The sequence below is a fragment of the Schistocerca gregaria genome, chromosome 5 (assembly GCF_023897955.1).
Source record: "Schistocerca gregaria isolate iqSchGreg1 chromosome 5, iqSchGreg1.2, whole genome shotgun sequence".
NCBI lineage: Eukaryota > Metazoa > Arthropoda > Insecta > Orthoptera > Acrididae > Schistocerca > Schistocerca gregaria.
This window is the reverse complement of record NC_064924.1, coordinates 178,314,731-178,341,697: the sequence shown is the minus strand read 5'-3', so window position 1 is coordinate 178,341,697 and position 26,967 is coordinate 178,314,731. Positions and strand designations below refer to the sequence as shown.

The following is a 26,967-nucleotide window of genomic DNA, read 5'->3' as shown; positions in this document are numbered from 1 at the left end:
TGTGGTGTAACGTCAGGCACTTTGTTGCAGGTCGGTGGAGCCATGGGCCGGGACGCCGGGCTGGAGTCTTGAGCCCACGGTCAGCGGTACCAGCTACCCGCCCATCCACAATCCCCGTAAGTACCCCAGCCACCTGTCACAGCCGCCGCCGTCAGCTGTTCTCACAGCTACCTTACACACAGATGCCACGCAAGGCCAGTCGTAGCAACACAATTACCATTTACCGACTGTGACTGCTGTCTTGTAAATCTAATCTTTTAGCGTGAGAGAAATATCAGTGTCTAATCTGCGAAAGTGAAGTGGAGACAACGATTCTGCTTTCCCAGAATTGCAATCTTTGTGGATGAAGACGAGAACGTTTCAGCTTTAAAATTCACAAATCGAAATTATGTCGCAAGAATGGCAGCCATTAGAAATGTTTCGGAACTTCAGCTATCCGCAGTTCCTTCATACACTACAAAGAACTTTATTTTGATTGAAAATATAAAGACGGTAGTATGTTTTCTTTGTTGGCAGAAAGCTCAGAACGTCAACAATGAGACACAGTCACCCTTTAATTTTTTATGCTCTTGCAATAGTTACGTTCACAGAACAAATTTTAGGTTTGCTTTTGTTAAAGTAAAACAAACATTGCTTTTGTATTACTTCTCTTCCCAAACACATTTCAATACATTGTTGAGGTCTTAATATGCTGCAGTGTCAGTTACTATTCCGGTAGATTTTTTTTTTTTTTTTTACAATAGGAAATACCCTGTTAATGATGGTTCAAATGTCATTAAATACGTTTTCTTCATATACGGTACCAAAACTGTGAATTTATTAAGAGTATGAGAGTGTTCTATCTCGGCTGTTACTGCTTGACTTGCAGCTATTTTTCTTTATTGCCTTTTGCACGATTGCTCAATATCAGCTTTGCAGGCCAAACTCAAATGCTATCTACAAATCGAAAGAAAAATATTGCAAATGTAGTACATATAATGAGAATTGGCCCTTGAATGAGAATGCTTTTTATTTCGAAAGCACAGTGTCTATTACTTACAACTGCATACATACTCTACTAAACGTGCTTTCACCTATCATTGTGAGTATTGCGACCTATGCCTGCATGCTTTCAGTGTCTTCATATCTTAAAGTACAAGCGTATAGGCCATCTTGATTCAAAATACTTTTTATGCGTGCCTGGAAGACACACACACATCATAAAGTTTTGTATTTTTGTAGTTAGTTCTATGCCTGCATGCTTTCAGTGTTTTCATACCTTAAAGTACAAGCGTGTAGGCCATTTTGATTCAAAATATTTTTATGCGTGCCTGGAAGCCAAGTACATATCATAAAATGTTGTATTTTTGTAGTTTGTTCTTTCCGTTTGTAGATAATACTTGAGAATGATCTGTAAAGCAGGCATTATACAATGTTGAAAAAATAGTTTGTAAAAATAGTTGCAAATCAACCAATAACAGCCGAGGTGTGTCTAACTTTCGTTGTCATGAAACATGTTGAGATATGAAAACTAACATACTAAGAATTTTTGTTTGGGTAAACAGACTGAAGCTAAGTTTATAAAGAGAAAGGTAATCCGTGCAGATAATCTGAGGCATTTGGTAATCAATATCCTCTTTCTCACACGTATCGTAGTTTATTCTCCTCCTCCTCCTGTTTTTTCTCTTCTTGTATTCCCAAATGTCTCACTGGTTTACTTTCCGCTCCATGGTTTGACGGCCGGTTATCTCTGGTCTTCCCGCTGACATCTTTGCCCATATACAGGATGTAAAAAGCTATGCATACATATGTCTGGACTTTTTAGAGGAGCTAAAAAGACACACTTTCGTTGTGTGATAAAAATGTCACAGGTGCACATCTTTTCCCGCTAGGATCCCTTGAAGGATTTGACGTTGTGCTTTCCTTAGGCCACCTTCATAGTTATGTTGACTGCTTCGTAAGCAGCGCGTTGGCATTGGAATCTGATCTGCAGTACAACTATGTCTCCCTGCTAGGAACGTGAGTTTTCATTATTGCTAGGAATGTCCACGTCCCTGGACAAACCATTACTTAATCATTGTTTATGTCGTGATTACCTGAAAACCTCTATTGACCTTTACAGGGTTTTGAAGACTGATTACACTCTAATCGAGTTACCTGACATGCTTCTCATTTACGGCAAGGACTACCAAATCAAGTACAACGTCAATAGCCCAATAAATCTGAAGTACGTAAATGAATGATTTGAATGATTGAGGCCAAAAAGGTCGGGACTGTTTCACCTCCCATCATCTTCACGTCCCTTCGTGCTTTTCGTTGTTACCTGTCTCCGTAGTCAATGTTCCGAGAGCATGGCACGAGGGCAGCCAGACTGGATTCAGTCTGACAGTAGTTTCGAGTGGTTCAATGGCCTGAAGCAGTCTTTCAATTGTCTCTCACCTAGCTCACTAATCTATCAGGGAAAGCTTACCTACCGTTTAGCGCGGAATTCGAACCACGTGTCGTGATCATTACATCACTGAGAGGTGACGGCTAGTGAAAGACTGACAGAAATATTTTCATGGTTCGACCGAGATTAGATACCGCGACTTCTTGGTTTCCAGTCACGCATGGTATTACTAGAGCACCAGGCTCGACAGTCTCTGGAAGAAAACGCTACCGCTCGAAGTAATGTTGACCATGTTGAGCTCCACAGCTGATTGAAAATAATGTTAATGAAAGCCGCCAAAGCTGCATTAATAACATCCGTTGTGTTACTGCCGGTTTCGGTTCTTTTTTCCCACATCAGGTTACAGAGATGTTCTAGTATCAATATAAATGTAACTGTCATATCTAGATTTTCCTCTAACGTCACATGTGACAACAAGACCTTCTACATCTTGGTACAGTCACAACTTGGCAAACTGTGACGATCTAAAAAAAAACGAAACCGGTCGTGACACAATAAATCTGTATTAGAACAGCTATGGTGATTTCCATTGGTTATCATTATCACTGGACCTGGCTAAGGGGAGGCGCAAAAGTGACGGAACACGTTTTTTGATCGCCGAACTTTGCCTCAGTCTAGAGTTGGAATACAAACTTTTACAGAATGTGTCAGCGTATAACACTGTGCATGGTAATCAATCCGATGGCTGAGGAAGACTCCATTTCGCTCCCCCCCCCCCCTCCCCTCCCCTCCCCGCTTTCCCTCTAGTGCTACTGCATGTAAGGCCACAGTACCAGATTTCATCCTCTGCCACAATCCATCAATAGCACAAAAATACAATCTGCATTTGATAAGTACTGACTTTACACACAAAAAAAATACTTTTAAGGTCAACGTCACATAAGATGCAGTATATTCAACACTAATGAAGGATGACAGTGTGTGCGAAAGAAATTAGTTTCTAGAGTCAAGTGACAAAACTGCCACATGATTCATCCAACCACCAAAGTTTACGCCTTGTGTTTACATTGCAGGTCCCCCTACTTTCTGTATCTTATGCGTTCATACCGTTTCTAGCCGGCCGCGGTGGTCTCGCGGTTCTAGGCGCGCAGTCCGGAACCGTGCGACTGCTACGGTCGCAGGTTCGAATCCTGCCTCGGGCGTGGATGTGTGTGATGTCCTTAAGTTAGTTAGGTTTAAGTAGTTCTAAGTTCTAGGGGACTAATGACCACAGCAGTTGGGTCCCATAGTGCTCAGAGCCATTTGAACCATTTGAACCATACCGTTTCTGCCAAGTCTGCTAACTGCGACAGCCAACACAATCACGATTCCGAAACTGTTGTGATTTTACTTCTGTCCAAGATAAAAGCGGTCCAGTGCCAATAATATGCGTGTGGGTATAGCTACAAAAATTAATTTTAATTCAGATCGAAAATAGTTTAAAAATTTACAGCAGTCAACAGCAAGAAAAAAAGAGAACATATGTAGGAAATACTGGCTTTTATTTGATCAGTCTTTCCGCTATTAGCGTTTTCAGAAACGCAGTGAGGCAGCCACACACCAACTCCATCTCCTCCGAACTTCGCAGTTGGCATTACCCATGATAGCAGTTACCATTCTCTAGACGTCAGCCGAATCCAAACCCTTCCATCGGATTACCATAGAATACAGAGTGATCCATCATTCTACATCGTTCGTTTGCAATCATCTGCTGCCTCTCTTTACACAACCTGAAGCGTAGCTTAGCACTGACAACAGAGATGAGCTGCACGACCATTATATCCATTTCTTTATAAATTCCTACTCACAGCCATTGTGCTGACAGAACTGCTGGTAACACTTTCAAACCCACGAGTGATTCCTACCGTTAATTTCATGCGATGTTTTTTTCCACCACTTTCCGCTCGCTGATTACTATACCCCAGAATGTGAAGTCTTCTAAACATTCATGGTGGTGTCTGTTTGTTCTATATCGTGTCTCCCTACCACTTTCGCGCAACGACACTCTGAGCGTGTTTTCTTAGGGAATTAACTAGTTTGAACCTGGGACCTGTTGCTGGTAAGGAGACGCTAGACCACACATGACATGTAGAATTCAGGAGAGTTCAGTGAGACTAGCGATGATATAACCAAATACTAAATGATCTCAGCGTCAGCTCCACTGCACTCTCTGTAAAAGAATCTTAATACTAACTAAATTTAGTGGAAGGGGTTCAAGGCTTTCCTATTTTTTAGTTAGCTAGTAAAATAACGTCGAAAAAGCAGTTACGTTTACCATTGGAAATTTTATTCTACTCTCAAAACATTGTTTATAAATTGCACTATTGATAAAAGATGTTTTAATACAGGGTGGTAAAAAACAACTGCGTTCAACAAAAATGTGAACGAATATTCCCTGAATGGGTTTCCAAGTTCTACAATGGATCGAAGGATGACCTATGCCATATCACATCTATAATCTAGGTTTAATTTAAGTTCCACAAAAGAGAGAACTATCAAAATGGTCTACAGTGACCCTCAATTATCTTTAATTACTTATCTAACTTGTCGTAAATTACAGTGGCTGATGTGGCTTCTCAATAACTATATAAAAGAAAAATCATCGCGTTTCAGATTTTTACTTCAAGTGGCAAATGTGAACACCATGAGCTTTAATTTACGATCGACACTAGTATTACGCAAAAAAGGGGTGTAACAGATGAGACTTCTGCAGTTCTGAATGAAGCTTTATGCGCTCAAAAATGCGGCATTGCATGCGTTCATTACCTTGTCGGTGTTCAGGCAGCGTCAGGGCAGCGGCGGGCAGCACAGCACCTCGTCATCTCGGAAGCAACTGTTGTCTAACTTCTCCTTACTACATTTACCGAAGTTGGTTTAAAAAAAAAAACTATCTGGCTGTGTTTTCATCTGACCAATCAGGGTGTCAATGTTAACCTTAAGCTCCGCCTACAAAAATTCTGTCTATCCAATGATAAACATTATACTTTTCGTGGTGGGGCAATGTTTTTAAAGTTTGCAACGTAACAGAGACACGAAAAAGTCTCACGCTAAAACGTGCGGGTGGTAGTCTTAGAGGTAGGTTGGCGACGTGGGTGTCCAGTCCGTCACTTATTGTAGGGCTTTCCAGCTTAACACGGTTCTGCTCTCGGCTTCTGTTCTCGTTTCTCCCCTCGGAACTGCGTCTGTCTCACGGTGGGAAGGTATGACATGCATTTAGGCATTCTTGTGTTAGTCTGTGGTATTCCATTTGCTCACTCGTTACTCGTATTACTTTGGTTAATTTAATGTCACTATTTATTCGGAGCTAAGTGACATACTACTGGATTTGCTTATCATGTCAGGGTTTTCACGGAAGGTGTTGGATTTGCCTGACACCTTAGTCTGCATGGTCTTTCTTGAGTTGTAGTTGTTCCTTCACGTTTCCGCTTTAGTCACATCGCCAACGGTCGCCTTGGCCAGTTTTAGAAGGGTTGATATGTCTCCGATGGATTTGTTGGTCAGGTGTCAATCAATGACTAGTTCATGTAAGAGGTCACTCAACTCACCTGACACACCGTTTCTGCTGTTGCAGAATACAATAAAAGTCTTCTTTTCTCCTTTTATACTGGCTGGTCAGCTTCTTGTGACATGTAGTGGTTGATTTCGAATTACGTATGGGTGTCGCAATGAGATAGTGTGTATCACTAAAGTAAGTGTGCCACATGTTAAGCTATTCAAGCAGACGCGCTGCAGATGTCTTCCCATGTTGAGCTGAGATACAGCTACTTGAAATTTCGAAAAACTGACAAGTCCCTTGCACTTGCTCTCAAATGATAACGATGGACACCTTATATAGCCCCGGGGAAGACACAGAGAAAGTAGCAAAGCACAATGATTCTTGTAGAATCTCTTGAGGAAACCAAACCTTACCGTTCCCTCCTGTCGTCTGCTGCATACGGCTGGTGATATTAGCTGATCTTCGTAGGACATTGAACAAGATTAGATTAGTACTTGTTCCATAGATCACTTCGTAATGATGTTGAACGTGTCAGGTTAATAAAATGTGTCTATACAAGATATTACATTACACAAAATATTACATGACACTTAATTTTTTTGTGGGTGGGGGGAGTGAGAGGGGGAAATTATCCACTTGCTATATCCAAAAATTCACCTAATGAGTAGAAGGAGCTACGGTTCAGAAATTCTTTTAATTTCCTTTCAAATGATATATGGTTATCCGGCAGACTTTTGATGTTATTAGGTAAGTGAGCAAAGACTTTTGTGGCAGCATAATGTACCCCTTTCTGAGCCAAAGTTAGATTTAAAAAATGGTTCAAATGGCTCTGAGCACTATGGGACTTAACTGCTGTGGTTATCAGTCCCCTAGAACTTAGAACTACTTAAACCTAACTAACCTAAAGACATCACACACATCCGTGCCCGAGGCAGGATTCGAACCTGCGACCGTAGCAGTCCCGCGGTTGCGGACTGAGCGCCTAGAACCGCGAGACCACCGCGGCCGGCAAAGTTAGATTCAACCTTGAATAGTGAAGATCATCCTTTCTCATAGTGTTGTAGCCATGTACACTGTTATTACTTTGGAATTCGTTCGGATTGTTAATAACAAATTTCATAAGTGAATATACATATTGTGAGGCTACAGTGAAGATCCCTAGCTTTTTAAATGTCTGCAGGATGATTCTGGATGAGCTCCAGCAATTATTCTTATTACAGGGGAGGGTGACAAGTCAAACGGTCGTCCAACTACCCAGCTTTAGGTTTTCCGTGCTTTTCCTAGTTGTTATTTTGTACTGAACAGAAATTTCTTCATCATGATCAAAGGCAAGAGTTTCGTGTTGTTATTGATAAATGCGAATGTTGTTTATGAATAAAAGAAACATGTTTTATACAAGTTAGACCAAGTGTTGAGAAATTGCTTGATATGTTTTTGTTTTGTGTTTTTTTTTATTATACCTATTGTTAAGGAAATAGCGTTTACTAGCGCTATATGATAAATCTGTATCGTTTTCTTTACTTTCGTTACAACTTCCCACTGTTTCACATTACAGATCAACAATTTCCGAATAAAACCTGAATGAAACATTGACAGTTTCAGGTTTTGTTTATTTTGAAGTAATAGACAGAAGGATAACTATACAGAAAATGTGATCTTTAGGTTGCCTTGTCCCTTGAATACCATCACTTAGTTTCTGGATGGATTACAACTTCCAGTTTTTAGGAGGATCTAATAAGACACTTGTTGTGTTGACAGATGAGCAAACACCGTGTTACTAGAGGAGGCCGAAATGGACGCGTTTCAGCTCACGCAGGCTGGCGTGAGGAGGGAAGAACTATACTGACGTGAGGTCTGGAACATGACAAGGAATTAGAATTCAGAAAGTGGATGGAATTAGTTTGATACTTAACTTTAATCCATTAATGATGAACTTCGCTCTTGACGGTTCATGATTCACAATATTATCTGTTATGATTGCAGTAACTGAATATGGCGCCTTGCTAGATCGTAGCAAATGACGTAGGTGAAGGCTGTAGTCTCGGCTAATGAGAACGTATGTAGACAGTGAACCATCGTTAGCAAAGTCGGCTGTACAAATGGGGCGAGTGCTAGGGAGTCTCACTAGACTACACCTGCCGTGTGGCGGCGTTTCGTCTGCAATCACTGATAGTGACAACACGCGGGTCCGACGTATACTAACGGACCGCGGCCGATTTGAAGGCTACCACCTACCAACTGTGGTGTCACGCGGTGACACCACACCACTGATCGTGTACGTAAAGAAAGCGATCTTAATGAGCTAAGGCCCAACAGGTATGCAACACATTCAATGTACAGGTAATGTGGGTACGACTTTAACTGACCAAAGGTAGTAGGAAAACTATAGTAGCTCATGCTTATTCATGGAAGTCTACGGAAGCTTACAGTTATCCTACAACTCTAATGGGGAGTAAAACTCCAACCCAGCTTCCTTTGCGCCACACAGTGCACGTCTAATACGAATATGATCTACTTTTGTGTGGTTTATGGACGTTACCTGTGGGGAAAGTTGACATTGTCGGCTGCAGTGTATCCGAAAAACCATCCCTAATTTTCGTTGGAACGTCACTGCTGTTCCTTAATGAATTTCTCCGCACTAGACAACACTGATGTCGGTAACAAGAGGAGGAGAGGAAACTCGTTCGAGGCTGCTATCCTCACCCACTGCTGGATTCACTTCCGTCCGGTTCACCATCTGGACATTTAACGCTCTCGGCTGCCCGAACCGATAACAAAGCTAGACGTTAGAAGCGTAAATAGACACGTGAAAAAAAATTTTCGGCCAGTTTCGCTTTCATCCCAAATCGGTAGGAACGTAACAAAAACTGGATAACACCAGGTAATCTGAAAAGGCTGCCCTCCACTGTACGCTAGATTTCTACTCTTTCGTGAAACCTGTTCGAGGGTTGGCGAGCGTAAATGTCTGAGCCAGCCCGGACCTCTATTTGTGTGTGTGTGTTTTTTTTCTCTTATTCTAACAAAAAAAGGATCGGGAGCAATACACGTTTGGGGCCATCGCGCCCGGCACGATCGGCAGCAACTGCGCGCATTGGCCCAGCCGCCGGCTGACTGCCTGCCTGGCTGGCTGGCTGGCTGGCTGGCTGTCTGGCTGGCCGGCTAGCTGCAACAGCGGCAGAGGCCAGCCCCGGCGAACACGGCACGCGCGCACTGGATGTGTTTCCCAGAACGGTCGCGATCAATCGCGGCACAATGGCCGCTCGCTGGAACAATTCCGAGTCCGCCGGCGCGGTCCCCCCGCCCCCCTCCCCTTCTCCCCCAGCGGCGCGCGGCACCCATATGTAGGCAGCAGCGAGTCCTTGATTAGGCTTCTGGTTAATTAATAACCCTGGCCGGGCCGGGCCGGGCCGGGCCGGGGGCGGTGCGGGGGCGGGGGTGCGGGGGCGGCGGCAGGGGCTGCGGCTGCGGCAGCGCTGGGGGAGAGCGCCGCGCGCTCGGTGCGCCGTCCGCGCCGCCTCTGCTCGTCGCCGCCGCGCCGCCGGAAAAATAACCTGCGGCGCTCTGTTTATAGCTGCCCGCCGGTCACTCTGCCGGCCGCGAGATTTTCAGCTGATCACGTTTCCTAACAACACTGCCGGCCGGCCGGCCTCTCACAAAGGTCGCGCTCTCACCTGGCGTGCTTTCTGGACTTTTGTACGGCTTTCCACTCTGTCGACAATGAAATTGTACTTCCAAAGCTCACAAGTCAAAATGTTTCTTTATGTGCAGTGCAGTGCAGTGATTGCACTCACACACTTCATCTCGCCAGCAGTGCCTAAATGATTGGAACACGTAAGTTCGAAAGGAGTGATGCAGTATAAGGGTCTCACAAGAATCAGTATTCGGGCATGGATGTGTGTGATGTCCTTAAGTTAGTTAGGTTTACGTAGTTCTTCTAGGGGACTGATCACCTCAGCTTTTAAGTCCCATAGTGCTCAGAGCTATTAAAATTGCTACACCACGAAGATGAAATTTAACCGACAAGAAGAAGTTGCTGTGATATGCAAATGATTATCTTTTCAGAGCATTCACATAAGGTTGGCGCCGGTGGTGTCACCTACAACGTGCTGACATGAGGAAAGTTTCCAACCGATTTCTCATACACAAACAGCAGTTGACCTACGTTGCCTGGTGAAACGTTGTTGTGATGCCTCGTGTAAGGAGGAAAGATGGGTACTATCACGTTTCCGACTTTGATAAAGGTCGGATTGTAGCCTATCGCGATTGCGGTTTATCGTTCGCGTCATTGTTGCTCGCGTCGGTCGAGATCCAATGACTGTTAGCGGAATATGGAATCAGTGGGTTCAGGAGGGTAATACGGAACGCGGTGCTGGATCCCAACGGCCTCGTATCACTAATAGTCGAGATGACAGGCATCTTATCCGAAGGCTGTAACGGATCGTGCACCCACGTCTCGTCCCCTGAGTCAACAGATGGGAACGTTTGCAAAACAACAATAATTTGCACGAACAGTTCCAAGACGTTTGCAGCAGCGGTTACCCTTGACGCTGCATCACAGACAGGAGCGCCTACGATAGTGTACTCAACGACGAACCTGGGTGCATGAATGGCAAAACGTCATTTTTTCGGGTGAATCCAGGTTCTGTTTACAGCATCATGATGGTCGAATCCGTGTTTGGCGACATCGCGGTGAACGCACACTGGAAGCGTGTATTCGTCATCGCCATACTGGCGTATCACCCGGCGTGATGGTATGGAGTGCCATTGGTTACACGTCTCCGTCACCTCTTGCTCGCATTGACGGCACTTTGAACAGTGGACGTTACATTTCAGATGTCTTACGACCCGTGGCTATACCCTTCATTTGATCCCTGCGAAACCCTACATTTCAGCAGGATAATGCACGACCGCATCTTGCAGGTTCTCTAGGGCATTTCTGGATACAGAAAATGTTCGACTGCTACCCTGGCCAGCACATTCTCCAGATCTCTGACCAATTGAAATGTCTGGTTAATGGTGGCTGAGCAACTGGCTCGTCACAATACGCCAGTCACTACTCTTGATGAACTGTGGTATCGTGTTGAAGCTGCATGGGCAGCTGTACCTGTACACGCCATCCAAGTTCAGTTTGACTCAGTGCCCAGGTGTATCAAAGCCGTTATTACGCCCAGAGGTGGTTGTTCTGGGTGCTGATTTCTCAGTATCTATGCACCCAATTTGCATGAAAATGTAATCACATGTCAGTTCTCGTATAATATATTTGCCCAATGAATACCCGTTTATCATCTGCATTTGTTCTTGGTGTAGCAATTTCAATGGCCAGTAGTGTAGTACGACGGGCGTTCCATGAGTAATGCAATACATTTCTTTCTCAACCAATTTTTTTTTAAAGAAAATGCGGAATGTTTTGTGGGACATCAGGGTGCAAATGGTTCAAATGGCTCTGAGCATTATGGGACTCAACTGCTGTGGTCATTAGTCCCCTAGAACTTAGAACCACTTAAACCTAACTAACCTAAGGACATCACACACATCCATGCCCGAGGCAGGATTCGAACCTGCGACCGCAGCAGTCGCACGGTTCCGGACTGCGCGCCTACAACCGCGAGACCACCGCGGCTGGCGACTGTAAACAAGAAGGCAATCCAAAGAGTGGCGCCACACTACCTCTCCTCCGAAGAAATAGGTGAAGTTGTTCCCTCAGATGGTAAAGTCATGGCTTGTGAAGGCGATATTCTCTTTCGTGCCCTCACTCATGGTGAACGATCAACTCTAAAGTATATTGTGCTACCCTCAGGAAATTGTATATACTACAGCGTGTTCGTCGCCACAAAACTGCGAACGAACGTCTCCTTCTCCATCACAATTCCAGGAATCACACAAGTTTGAGCACTAGAGAGGAAGTCACTTCATTGAACTGTTTTTTCTCATCCACCCTAAATCCCTCATCTCGCACCTTCAGACTTACATTGTTTGGTCAAATGAAGGATGAACTCCACAGGAAACAGTAAGTGGACGATGGGGAGGTTACCGATGCAACAAGACGTTGAACCCAATGTTGACCATTAGAGTGGTACCATGCACCAGACAGGCCCTTCCAGGAAGATGGCATAAGCCGCAGTCACATTAGTGTCCTATGTGTACAGGAAGACAGTTAGTGATGTTCTGGAAGCTCCGACGGCGTGGTGGAACCCTGCCGAATCTAGTACTGCGGTCACCTGCGCTAGGTTCCTCTGGTTAGGGTCAATACGGCGAACAGCCTAATCGACGAAGTCCCACAGATTATCGGTTGGGAAGTTTCGTGGCCAGGGCAGTAAGATAAACTCATCCTGGTGCTCTTCCAACCCACATGTACGCTTCGTGCTGGATGACAAGTTGCGTTGTCCTGCGGTTGGATGCCATTATAGAGAGGATAAACAAACTGCATATAAGGGTCGACATGGTGCTTAACAATAGACACTTGTGCTCATCCACTGTGTGTTACAAAATGATGAGATCACCTAAGGAATACCATGCAAACATTTCCCAAACCGTACGGCCTGGACACTTCCGACGCTGGTCGGAGAGTGTTTGCGTTCAGAAGTTTCACACCATACGCGTCAACGGCCTCTGTCCGATGGAGCATAAAACGTGATTCATCTGAAAAGCCCACCTGTCTCCACTCGGCGGACGTTCAGTTGCGGTACGGGCTTACAAATTCCATCTTTTGTTGCCGATGAATGACAGTCTGCATGGGCTCATTACCGTGCTACGGAGGCCCTTACGTAGCAACGTTCGCTGAATTGTCGTTGAGGAGACACTGTTGGTAGCCGCTTCGCTCATTATGGCTGTCAATTGCTCAACAGTTGCACGTCTATTCGTAACTTCCCCACCATTAACTTACTGCTTCCCGTGGTTTTTCATCCTTTATTGGACCAAACAGATGGAAGTGCGAGATCCGGGATGTAGGATGGCTGAGGAAGAACAGTCCACTGAAGTACTGTGAAATCTTCTAGAGTGCGCAGACTTTTGAGAGACCTTGCTTGTGATGGAGAAGGACAAGTTCGTTTGCATATTTGTGGCGAGAAACACGCTGAAGTATGTTCAATTTCCTGAGGGTAGCACTATGCATTTGGCAGCTAATAGTTGCCCCAGCTCCGGAGAGGTCGTTTACCCCGTCATATATGACCCATGGTGTACCACTGTTGCCTCGGCGCTGGTTTTGGATAGCGCCATTACGCTGAGCACAGTGTGCTTTACCTGCAGTTTCATGCGAACAATTTATAAACTGAGCCATTTTGGACGTGCTTCCACCCTTGGCCCGAAAGCCATTTAGCGATCATACCCTTCTGAACGTCAGGTAAATCTCTCCGTTTGCGCGTTACGACAACGACTGCTCTCTTTTCCACATCCCTCTGCACGCTTTAGATATTCTCCACCATTAGTGCTGCCACCCGCCGATCGTGAGTGGTTATTGCATGCTGACGTCAAACATAGTCGGTGGTGATACTAATGTGACTGGATGGTGTATAACGACTGCCACTCTTGTTAAATGATTCTGTGATGAAGCGTGCTGTTCTTCGTTGGATATTCTCTATGTGTTCTCTTAACCCTACTAGTACGAGGTGTGATTGGAAAGTTTTCAGAATGGATCCGCTACAGCCTACTGGTTTGGTAGACAGATACATGGAGGGTGGCAAGTGAGTCATTGCCTTGTCCTTGAACGCGCTCTGATAGGAAATAAGTTTCCTTCACTCAGTTCGTTGCGACAGCTGGTTGAGTGCGGGTCTGTTAGGACTTGTTGCCGGATTGTGCCTGCGTGAAAATGGACATAAAAACGGAGCAACGAGTTTGTGTGAAATTCAGTTCAAAACCGAGAAATCAGCTAGTAAGGCTTACCAACTATTAAAAACAGATTTTGGAGATAATTGTATGAGCCAGTCACATGCTTTTGTCTGGTACAACAGATTTAAAAATAGCAGCAAATCAGTTGTAGATGAACCACGGTCTGGCCATCCTTCCACCTCAAAAACGAATGAAAATATTGTGAAAGTTTGCGACTTAGTGCGCTCTAATCGTAGAGTAACAGTTGTGGGATTGGCTGGTGAACTTAAGGTTCTATGCAGTTCAGGAAATTTCAACTGAAGATCTGAAAATGAGACGAGTGTCCGCAAAATTCATTCCGAAAGTGTTGTCAATCGACCAGACATAATAACGACTTGAAGTGTGCCAGGAACAGATTAATCGGACTGAAAATGACCCCGATTTGTTAAGTAGGGTAATTACAGGTGATGAATAGTGGGTATATGGAGATGATCCTGAAACAAAAATGCGGTCTTCGCAGTAAAAGACTCCAGGTTCACCACGACCGAAAGAGGCATGGCAAAGTTGGCCGAAGGTGAAGACGATGTTGGTGATTTTTTTCGATTCTACCTGTATTGTGTATCATGAGGACAGACAATTAACCAGGAATACTACAAATGTGTCCTTCAGGGTTTGCGCGAAAAGGTGCGGACGAAAAGGCCTGCATTGTGGAAAAACAGGAGTTGGGTGCTACACCGTGACAATGCTCCGGCTCATCGTGCCCTCTTCATCGTTGAATTTTTGACCAAATTCAAAATTCCTGTGCTTTCATAACCGCCATATTTCCCTGATTCGGCCCCTGCAGACTTCCACCTGTTTCCTAAACTGAAATCTTCATTGAAAGGGAAGCGATTTGTCTCTGTTGAAGACCTCCAGGCAAATACGAAGAGCGTCCTTGACACACTTATGGAAAAATTCCTACAAATTTTTTTCCTTAAGTGGAAACACCGTAGGAGTCGGGGTGTTTAGTCAGAAGGGGACTATTTTGAAGGAGATGGATCACTGTAGCATGTAAGTACCACCATTGTACAATTATAAGCCCATTCTTAAAACTTCCCAAACGCACCTCGTATGGGTCCCAGACTAATGAGGAATTTTCAGCAATTGGTCAAAAATGTCTTTTCCGAGGCACTTTTTCGTCACTGAAATAAATTTCGTTGAGATTCTTCAAATGAGTTTCAGCCTGAAATCTGTTTTTCCTACAATTTTTGAGTAGACATTTCGCATTAGGCCATTGCCAATTATTACCCCTAGGCACTCCACAGTATTTACTGTTTTAAGTGATTTGTCGCTAATAGTGCAGAACAGTAGTAGATTATCACTACCATTTAAGCGAAATGCTTTAAATTTATACACGTCCAGAGTCGACTGTAAATCCCTGCACCAATCATCGTTCCTTTGCAAACCTTCCCTTGCAACTACGAACTACCTTCTGGCGTTCGTATCTTCCTGCAGACAACTGCGTCTGCGAACAGCCGCATGGACCTTCCGATGTTGTCGACTAGATCATTTGTCTACCCAAAATTAATCGCCCTACCATATTTCCATAGGATACCGTGTCATTACCTTTACGTATCTTGACTTCGATCCCTCAAGAACTTGTTGTTAGGTTCTATCTGCATGGAACTCCTGAATACAGTCGAAAGCGTGGTCTGATACCCGGTTGAATAGTATTTTGTTCAATAATCGTCAGTGCTGGCCTGGATCAAATGCCTTTCTGAAGTCAAGCAACACATCAACTCACGGAGCATTGGAACTTAACGAGAGCAATCTGAGTTCCGCTAGATCTCTATTTGCAGGACCCATATTGATGAATTTCGTTCTCCAGGAACATCATAAGTCGCTAGCGTAAAAGTAGTTCCATAATACGGCAGACTGACGTCAGCGATATAGGCCTGTAATTATGTACATCTCTCCCTCGAGCCTTCTCGAAAATGGGAATAGCCAGAGCATTTTTTTCCAGCCGCCAAGTAGCTTGCATTGCTACAGCGACCTGCAATAAACTACAGCTAGAACGGGAAGTTCACTCCAGACCGCTGTCCTCAAGCCACCATGTTGCAACCTTCACATCTAGATCCAAACGAATACTCCGCAAGCGACTTTATGATGTTCGGTGGGGAGTACACTGAATACTGCTATCACTTTCCCCCACTCCCTTTGCTATCCCACTCCCAAATGCTGTGCGGCAAAGACAGTTTTTACTGCCTGTAGGCTTAGGTGTTAGCCTGAAGCCCTCTGATGTTACATTCGCAGTCTTTTCGCTAGATATACGTGCGAGAAAGCAATATCTTCGTTGACTCTTCTAGGAAGGTAAGCTAGCGGAATTTGAACAGTAAGCTATACTACGATGCACAATTCTTCTCTGGTAGCGTGTGGCACTTGGGAGTTGGATGAGCAATTCTGTGACGCTACTTTGAGACTGAGGCTGTGTAAAAATTACAGTTTAGGTATTACGAGAACTTAAGAAAACAGAAATCAGTTAGTGCTAATATGCTATTTATTTTTAAAAACAGCTCCGTTACCTGTTTCAACCGACAATTTTATCGTCAGACGGCTGTTTAAAGTTACATTTAGCTTATGTTACGAATCTGATTGTGGGTGTTTTCCGTTTATGTATGTATACTAAAATACGAAGACAGAACCTCGCAAAAGGATTTGTTTGTCAGAGAAGCTATTATACACACATACATAAATGAGTCAATACATTCAGTAGTTAAAATATATGTCGACTGTGCATTAATTATAAATGAAAAAAGTAACAGATGTTCTGTTATATGCTGTGAAAAACAAACGTACAACAACAATGATTTTTGGAGTCCTATATTTATGAATGGCAGTAGACGTTTTAAAAGCTAGCTGCTTCGTAGCGTTTCGTGCTTAGTGAACCATCCTCTGACGGATTGCTCTGCTCTTCTTTGGTACTTCTGTCATTTTTCTGTTAGTCCCACCTGGCACGGATACCAGTAGATTCAAATACCGGTTGAACTAAATTTTTGTAACTTACCTTCTTCGTGGTTGGACTACACATCCTGACGGTTCATACAATGAATCTCAGAATAGCTGCTGACTTATTTGTGATTAGTTTCATACAGTCGTTCCACTTTAAATCACTCTCTACGCACACTCCTTGATATTTCAGAAATGTCATTGCTTACATTAACTGATCTGCAATCGTGTAGTCATAGAATAACGCATCCCATCGCCAATTTATGCGCTGTGCATCCTGTAGCGCATCTTTCGTTTAAACACTCCAAACGTCGATCCTCTGCAGGTTATCTCATATTTCGCTACAATTTTCTAGCGTTTCTGTATACAACAGCATCAACCTCGAACAGCTGCATGCAGTTTATGCCTTTGTCCACTTGTTAGCCTTCTGTAGCAGTTCCTGCAGTGGCTGCATTTACGGTCTAGGAGGTCACCCAGCAGCACGTGGCTTTGCTCACATTGTTCTTTTCAACTTTTTACGAAGTGGGGGTAAGGGTAATGCAGGAGCGGCATGCTCTCTTTGTCTCAAATGTCGCAGAATGCACCCATGCTCCGTCGCCTGTGACGACAGGTGTAGGTTTGGAGCACCCACCTTTTGAAGGCTGCAGACACAATTCCGTTCGCGTACCTTTATACTCCTCTGACAGTTGCCGCAGCACTCAGCGACAATATGTTTTCCGGTAGTTTTACATTATAACGGCTACACTGCCAATGCAGATGTTGAGCTCGAGTGAAATCTGCCTCACATCAATGCGAGGAATGGCTTCAATCAATCGAACCTGAGATAGTTCCTCTTATCTTTTCTCATTTCACACATGTGTTCTGCCTTTATCAGAATCTTGCAACCGAACCAGCTACATGTCCTCCACTTAACAAAGGACAACTACTCAACTTGTTAGAAAGTCTGGAAATGAACAAACAGCTGGTCTACTGTTCTGAATTAATATTACGTGATCAACGACAGCTCAGTACTTCCCCCTCCTCTAAACTTCACCTAATCCTCGCAGTCTTGCAATTCATTCTTCCCACAGTATCTATTCCTTTCTATTCCTTTTACTGTGACTGCCTATGTTCTACATAAATTATGTTGTTCCAATTGTTTCTTCTAACTTGTACTCTGTTTCGTTATCATTTTCCATATGTAATAGCTCATCAAACTGTTTTGTAGTACCCTTGCAAAGTACTAAATTTATTTTACGGATACTGTTAATTTAAACTGTTGTGCAGGTACTGTTTTTCGTGTTTAGTTTAAATATTTTTCCTGGTTTTGGGTTGGGGTTGTTTGGGGGAGGAGACCAAACAGCGAGGTCATCGGTCTCGACGGATTAGGGAAGGAAGCCGGCCGTGCCCTTTCAAAGGAACCATCCCGGCATTTGCCTGGAGCGATTTAGGGAAATCACGGAAAACCTAAATCAGGATGGCCGGACGCGGGATCGAACCGTCATCGTCCCGAAAGCGAGTCCAGTGTGCTAGCCACTGCGCCACCTCGCTCGATATTTCCCGGTTTTCTTCCTCTATATATTCATTTACTGTTCAACTTTCAATTTTTGAATTGGATTGCCTCACTCTAAATGAGCAAGATATTTTCCAATGTTTGTTACAAATACTGTAACTTCTTTTGACGATGACAGTCACTTAAATTCTGAGAATAAACTTCTAAGCCGAAACCCGTTAACAAAATAAATTAATCCTGTATAACATACACAAATTGTTTTTTCTAATTCTAAATACACTCCTGGAAATTGAAATAAGAACACTGTGAATTCATTGTCCCAGGAAGGGGAAACTTTATTGACACATTCCTGGGGTCAGATACATCACGTGATCACACTGACAGAACCACAGGCACATAGACACAGGCAACAGAGCATGCACAATGTCGGCACTAGTACAGTGTATATCCACCTTTCACAGCAATGCAGGCTCCTATTCTCCCATGGAGACGATCGTAGAGATGCTGGATGTAGTCCTGTAGAACGGCTTGCCATGCCATTTCCACCTGGCGCCTCAGTTGGACCAGCGTTCGTGCTGGACGTGCAGACCGCGTGAGACGACGCTTCATCCAGCCCCAAACATGCTCAATGGGGGACAGATCCGGAGATCTTGCTGGCAAGGGTAGTTGACTTACACCTTCTAGAGCACGTTGGGTGGCACGGGATACATGCGGACGTGCATTGTCCTGTTGGAACAGCAAGTTCCCTTGCCGGTCTAGGAATGGTAGAACGATGGGTTCGATGACGGTTTGGATGTACCGTGCACTATTCAGTGTCCCCTCGACGATCACCAGAGGTGTACGGCCAGTGTAGGAGATCGCCCCCCACACCATGATGCCGGGTGTTGGCCCTGTGTGCCTCGGTCGTATGCAGTCCTGATTGTGGCTCTCACCTGCACGGCGCCAAACACGCATACGACCATCATTGGCACCAAGGCAGAAGCGACTCTCATCGCTGAAGACGACACGTCTCCATGCGTCCCTCCATTCACGCCTGTCGCGACACCACTGGAGGCGGGCTGCACGATGTTGGGGCGTGAGCGGAAGACGGCCTAACGGTGTGCGGGACCGTAGCCCAGCTTCATGGAGACGGTTGCGAATGGTCCTCGCCGATACCCCAGGAGCAACAGTGTCCCTCATTTGCTGGGAAGTGACGGTGCGGTCCCCTACGGCAGTGCGTAGGATCCTACGGTCTTGGCGTGCATCCGTGCGTCGCTGCGGTCCGGTCCCAGGTCGACGGTCACGTTCACCTTCCGCCGACCACTGGCGACAACATCGATGTACTGTGGAGACCTCACGCCCCACGTGTTGAGCAATTCGGCGGTACGTCCACCCGGCCTCCCGCATGCCCACTGTACGCCCTCGCTCAAAGTCCGTCAACTGCACATACGGTTCACGTCCACGCTGTCGCGGCATGCTACCAGCGTTAAAGACTGCAATGGAGCTCCGTATGCCACGGCAAACTGGCTGACACTGACGGCGGCGGTGCACAAATGCTGCGCAGCTAGCGCCATTCGATGGCCAACACAGCGGTTCCTGGTGTGTCCGCTGTGCCGTGCGTGTGATCATTGCTTGTACAGCCCTCTCGCAGTGTCCGGAGCAAGTATGGTGGGTCTGACACACCGGTGTCAATGTGTTCTTTTTTCCATTTCCAGGAGTGTATATTGTTCCACTGAGAAGCGAAGGAAAGCTCAGTTAACGTGTTAAAACGTTATCTTTGCTGCTTCCTAGACTGTACGTTCGAACGCTTTTGTGATTGTCGTGTGAATAAGGGAAATATAATAAAACTTATCCACCTGCTCACTTAATACTGTGACACAATGGTTATAACAAGTTTGGACCATCGACAAATTCCTGTGAGCCAGTCTTCAGTCGAACGCTGAAGATACTGCATACGTAACGATAAATACTGGTAGTTCTTTTCGACAATGATACACCCTAAAAGATATCTTTCCCCATTGCTGACGGTAATTTATTTTTCATACGTTACAATCGCAATGCCATGCTACGTTAGCCGTGAATTTTAACAAGCAACAAGCGAAAGCTGAAGCAACAAGGCGAAGCACCTGTGTAAAAACAGCCCGAAACAACACCTTTTTTATTGGAGTACCAATTTTAATTTCAACCTACAATGGTTTATAAAATGTTTAATGAAGATATATCCAGCACAACACATGCTGGCAGGACATCACCATCTCCACCTACAATATGTGTCTGATAATTACCGAAAAGTTAGTTTCTGTAATAAACGTAACTAAAGCGGAAAAACGTATGTAGCTCTGAAAATTTCGTAAGATAACCTCCGATCTCAGTCATTCCCGTTAGAACATGTGTAAGTTCCTATACTTACCTTGAGTTAATCGTTTGACCAGATCATATTCGTCTGTAACTTCTATCACTGTGGCAACAGTTTCGTTCTTTCGTTGATTTCGTCACAGAGTTTAATTATTATTTCGTGTGGCAGGGTAGCTTCAGCATTATTACAACCAATTTCTCCGGAAACATTTCGCTGTTACCATTATCTGTGCAGGTGGTATTATTACTCACGCAAGAGCTTTCCTTAAACTCTGCTTCTCTTGCTTTCTACCACCTCTTGCCCTCCCATCTCCCTCTTTCTTTCTCTCGTCCTGAACGCCAATATCTGGAGTCATTTAATTCCTTACGAGAGCCCTTCCCTCCATGTGGTTTTTACTCTTAACAATCAGCGGCCACAAAGAGCGTGATGTGGAAAACAAAGTGAACAGCGAGAAGGCCGTATACATTCGTAATGATTGTCTGCGTTGCACGCCAAGCCGTGTAATGATCCAGAATTATCCCGGCTTTATGATTGCGTGATACCAGTGCACGCTCCCCACGATCGGTGGTTATTTCCTCTCTTCTTTCCGAGCCATTATTAGCGGCAGAAAACGAAACTATGGAATGCACGATCCCATCTCGTCCTGCTGCGAAGAACAAAGCAGTCCACGGTGCACACACACTTCGCAACTATTGATGTAGAGCCTGAAGTCTCCAGTCACCTCTGTGATAACAGAAGATTGTCACCGATGCTACGGTCGTAGATTTAATGATGTGTACGTTGTTTAAAACGATTAACTAAGTGATACCCCTCGTCATTTCCGAAGCACTTTATTTTCTGTGTCTTTTCAATTCAGTGCAGTAGCAGTCTTTCTTTTTACGCGAAACGACTGTACTGCGATAAAAAGATTTAATATCGAAGGGGATGAAATGAGGTCAGAGGTAATCGCCCTAACGACGAGGCTAGACGAGTATGAGGGAGCAAATGAGGTAATGGTCGAAGTCTTCTTGGAGGAACCACGCATATTTGCTTCACAGAACAACAAGAAATCTTCCTGACTAAGATTTGATTTTAAGCTTCTATCAACACTGAAATCAGTGTCTTACTTATTGAGTTACAGGGGTTGGAAAAACACAGATAAACACCGCCAAAATGCATCCTTGAACATACACTGCTGACCATTAGAACTGCTACACCACGAAGATGACGTGCTACAGTCGCGAAATTTAACCGACAGAAAGAAGATGCAGAGATATGCAAATGATTAGATTTTCAGAGCATTCACACAAGGTTTGCTCCGGTGGCGACACCTACAACGTGCTGACACGAGAAAAGTTTCCAACCGATTTCCCATACACACACAGTTGTTGACCGGCGTTGCCTGGTGAAACGTTGTTGTGGTACCTCATGTAAAGAGGAGAAATGCGTACCATCATGTTTCCGACTTCGATAAAGGTCGGGTTTAGCCTATCGCGATAGCGGTTTATCGTATCGCTACATTGCTGCTCGCGTTGGTCGATATCCAATGACTGTTAGCAGAATATGGAATCGATTGGTTCAGGAGGGTAATATGGAGGGCTGTGCTGGATCCCGACGGCCTCGTATCTCTAGCAGTCGACATGACAGGCATCTTATCGGCATGGCTGTAACGGCTCGTGCAGTGACGTCTCGATTCCTGAGTCAACAGATGGGGAAGTTTGCAAGACAACAACCATCTGCACCAACAGTTGGACAACGTTTGCAGCAGCATGGACTATCAGCTCAGACGATGGCTGCGGTTACCCTTGACAGGACCGACTGCGATGGTGCACTCAACGACGAACCGGAGTGCACGAATGGCAAAACGTCATCTTTTCGGATGAATCCAGGTTCTGTTTACAGCATCATGATGGTCGCATCCGTGTTCGGTGACAGCGCAGTGAACACAAATTGGAAGCGTGTATTCGTCATCGCCATACTGGCGTATCATCCGGCGTGATGGTATGGGGTGCCATTGGTTCGCATTGACGGCACTTTGAACAGTGAACGTTACATTTCAGATGTGTTACGACTCGTGACTCTACCCTTCATTCGATCCCTGCGAAACCCTACATTTCAGCAGGATAATGCACGACCGCATGTTGCAGGTGCTGTACTGGCCTATCTGGATACAGAAAATGTTCGACTGCTGCCCTGGCCAGCACATTGTCCAGACCTCTCATCAAATGAAAACGTCTGGCGTATTGTGGAGAGCCAGTTGTTCGGCCACCATTGACCAGTCACTACTCTTGATGAACTGTGGTATCGTGTTAAAGCTGCATGGGCAGCTGTACCTGTACACGCCATCCAAGCTTTGTTTGACTCAATGCCCAGGCGCGTCAAAGACGTTATTACGGCCAGAGGTGGTTGTTCTGGGTACTGATTTCTCAGGATCTATGCACCCAAAATGTAATCACATGTCAGGTCTAGTATAATATATTTGCCCATTGAATACCCGTTTATCATCTGCATTTCTTCTTGGTGTAGCAATTTTGATGGCCTGTAGTGTTTGACAGATGGCTTTGAAGCAAGTTCGTTTAGATCGTAGGGAACTTCTTAGTAAAAGGACAGCGTCCTGTGTTTGAGTCTCAGTCCAGCAGACACTTTTTATCGGTCAAGAATTCCCTGTAAAAGACTTGCTGCGATCCTTCATTTTTGCCTTGTCGTTTTATTTTATGGAACGGTGCACTGTAGCGTTACATTTATGGCAGCCGTAAAACCTCTCCACCTTAGAGGACGTCCACGCACAAATTTAGGACGGTGTAAAAAGGCATCATCGCGGAAAGAAACGGCGCCGCGACAAAAGAAAGCGGCCGGTGCACGGCGTGCGCGCGCAGGTGTCGCTGCCGTGGCGGGCCGGCGTCAGATTAAACATTTGCATACATAATGATTTAACAAACCGTTCCGTTCCGCAGGTGACGGGGCGCTAACGAGTGCCGCGTGGCGTCGCGTGGCGGCAAACAGTTTGCGCGCGGACAACAGCGGCCGGCGGCGGCAGGGGGGCGGGGGGGGCGGCGTTGGGGGGCAGCGGAGGTGGCGTCGGGGGCGGGCGTCGCGGTGCTCATTGTCCTGCAGCGCGCGCGCGTCCATTTTTGCGGCGGCCGGCGGGGTAATGAAATATCGGCCGGGCCGAGCTTTGTGACGTGCAAATGAGATGCCCTGCCGCTTCGCTCTCCAATCGCTGTGCTCGCTTTAAATGCACATACAATTAAAGTCGCTGTAATTAATTTGGCTGAAAGGCGAACGGACGCCGCCGCCGCCACCGGTGCCGACGCGAAGCCGTGCGGCTGTTTTCCACTGCTGCTGTCGCCGGCGGTCGCATCCACGGAAGCGGGTGATTCAGCAGAGTCGATCGTGCGGCGGGCCCGCACAGTGTTTGGCGAGCAGGCGTCCCCGCGAACGCACGCGGTGCTGCGACTCCCGCCTGCCTGCGCCGGCCGCCGAGCGATTTGTTCAAAGTCAGCCACCAGCAAGTCCAGACTTCAGGGCGGCCTGCTTTGACTGCATCAGTCTATCTTTTCTGCACCTATATTTTTTGGTCAAATGTTTGAGCGGAGCGAGAACAACACTGCCTCAAAATTGCCAACGGTTGCTTGTCTCAATTTTGATAGCCAAACCAAGATTGGGAAACAAAGGTGTAAAATTCACCAGCGACATGTCTAGTTTTGTGAAATTATCAGCGTAATTAAAAAATATTAATTAGTGGTTTGAGAGATAATTCTTGTCCGAAATTGACAAATGGGGTATCAAATTAACCACTGTGAACTCTAGGCTTGCAGGGAGAGGTTTCCATACTTAAAAGTATTAAGGATAATTAAGAAAACTTCGTCTTTTCAGGCGAAACTGAAATATCTCACAAACGTCTAGCTATGTAACTGATGTGTCAAAAAGTTTAGCTCTTCATTCCCTAAGTAATTTGTGGATTCAAAGTTGGATTGGTGTGATATTTAAGTGTCAAATAAAAAGTTCGGAAATAAAAAATTTTGAAAAATGAGCCAATATTTTGCGAAATTCTACTGCTTCTATCGCTTGCGCCTTGTTCCGCGGTTACACAGGGTCGGCCATGGTTAACCGGATTTGGAATGTCAATTTTAAGCGGTGGCCGGACGCCCTTCCTGCCGCCACCCCATACCTCCCCAGGACGGAATTAGTGTACCCCAACTGTCTGCGTCTAGCGTAAATCGTGAAATAGTATGAATGTTGCCAAATAAGCAGCAACCAGTCACAACGTCATGTTTGCTTTATTTAATTTTGCATATCGATTTGAACTGATTAACAGTCATCATCGGTGCTACAAATACAAGAATAAAAATAAAAATAATTAATAACAGTGACCAAATGAATAAATGTACATAAAGCATAATTAAATGTATATAGACACAATAAACCATTTAAAACGCACATACAAATTTACCTTTCGACGTGTATGTTCCCTGAGTAATAACACTGTCTTAAACAGACGTCAAACATGGAGTGATACATAGAGAACTGACTATGACAACGAGGAACTAAAAGGGGGCGCTGCAAAGCAAACCCACCCTCTATTCCAAAAATACAGCTAAAATAAAAATGAGAAGAAGAAATGACATACAAAGTGCGGTAAAATATAATAAAGAAATCCTGGAAAATTTACAAAAATGGATACATTGACGAAGATTTTGTCAATCACATAGTACAGTTATACACGCCAAAGAGCGTTTGTACAAATAAGTAAAAATAGGTACAAACATAGGTGAGAAGCAACCATATAAAAATTTTTAAAGAACTTTTTAAAAAAGTTTTATATTTAAAAAAAATTATTTATCATATTATCGAAGAGCAATGTTAATCATAATGTCAAAACGTAAAAACGGTGTTGGCATCCATCTAGCGTACAGTAAAAGATATTCAGAAAGATAGGATTTCTTCCCCGGCAGATGGCGCGACATTGCTGAATGCGCATGTTAAGTTAACTAAGTTGACATAAGAAAATTACGGACATGAACGAAGCAAACTTATTAAAGAAACAAGACCAAATGTAGGAATAAAGTGCTAGCACATTTCGTACATGGGAAAATTAACACAGGCTCGATAGGATGAATTGAGAACTCGTAGGGGCTCTTACGGTGTGCTCGTATATCATGAGACGTGAATACACACAACATGTCTCTTGGTGTAGCCGACAAAGACGGTGAAAGTGTAACTGAAGGGCGCCAACGCAAACTTAGTCATAATAACATACTTCACATCACTGATCTCTTCATCAGCCCCGACACCCCCCCCCCCCCTTTCACTCTTCCCACCTCTCGCTTTTCCTTGTCGTATCATTTCCATTCCCATGAAGCAAATGCTCGGCGAAAAGCTCCCAAAAGTAAACTCCCCTCACATTTACTTGCTCATTGAGAAGGCATCATGGATCAGCTAGCGTGTGCCCCCCATTCAGTAGTGCGAATGTGTTGCAAATGTCTGTGGGTCGTGCAACTGAGGCTGGACGTGGAGACAGCCCGGTATTCATCTAGTAGGACGTGGAAAGCCGCCTAAAAACCACATCCAGGCTGGCCGGCACACCGGCCGTTGTCGTTAATCCGCCGGGCGGATTCGATCCGGGGCTGGCGCGCCCATCAGAGTCCAGTAAGCAGTGCGTTAGCGCTCTCGGCTATCCTGGCGGGTTAAATATTGTGCGAAATGATTTGTGTAAAAGTAAGAAATAAAAAAGATTGGAGAAAGATTTGACGCGCCTCTGAACAATGCTCGAAATCGTGTACAGGAAATGAGACGCCGGTTGAGAAAAAGGACTTCAATGTTTGACTTAGAATATCAGAATTTTAAAGAGGACTAGAGGATACTCGCCTGTCGGACTATGAAGATCTTTGGTTGGTTTATTGATTGGTTGATTCGGGGGGGGGGGGGGCGGCAAATAGAGAGGTCATTGGTGCCATCGGATTAGGGAAGGATAAGGAAGGAATTCGGCCGTGTCCTTTCAAAGGATCCATTCGGTGTTTGTCTGAAGCGATTTAGGGAAATGGTGGAAAACCTAAACCAGGATGACCGGACACAATGAAGATCTTTCGTTCTCATTCGCTGTACTTAACTTCGAGCCTCATTCAGAGAGTGTCAGATGTCCTTCTAGTCTGTTCTGTTTCTCACTTTTAAACAAGTAACTCCACAAAAATTTGACATTTTTTGTTTCCAGATCAAGATTTCCAGTGACATGGTTAATAACACGTGTCTAGATACAGTAGTCGCCTACGTTAACTAACACGTTCCTAATAACCATGATACTGCAGTGCCTGTGTAGTTCAGAAGTACGATGCAATGTTCCTTTGAACATGCACGCTTGTCCATAGGAACAGGCACTGCGGCAAATACAACTGTTTTGAACTAGACGAAATGTCTTCGCAGTAGCGAATATGGACAACCATAAGTTGCATAATGGAATGACGACGAAAATT

The 26,967-nt window shown here is 44.9% G+C and overlaps 1 protein-coding gene across 1 annotated transcript in view; it reads left to right on the top strand.

The window, feature by feature from the left end:
- Positions 1 to 26,967, top strand: part of LOC126272136 (loricrin-like) — a 1,218,911-nt gene that overhangs the window by 308,231 nt on the left and 883,713 nt on the right. The window contains exon 3 of the mRNA XM_049974744.1: positions 31 to 116. Within this exon, the coding sequence (XP_049830701.1) occupies positions 31 to 116 (86 nt within the window). The remainder of the gene's footprint in view (positions 1 to 30; positions 117 to 26,967) is intronic.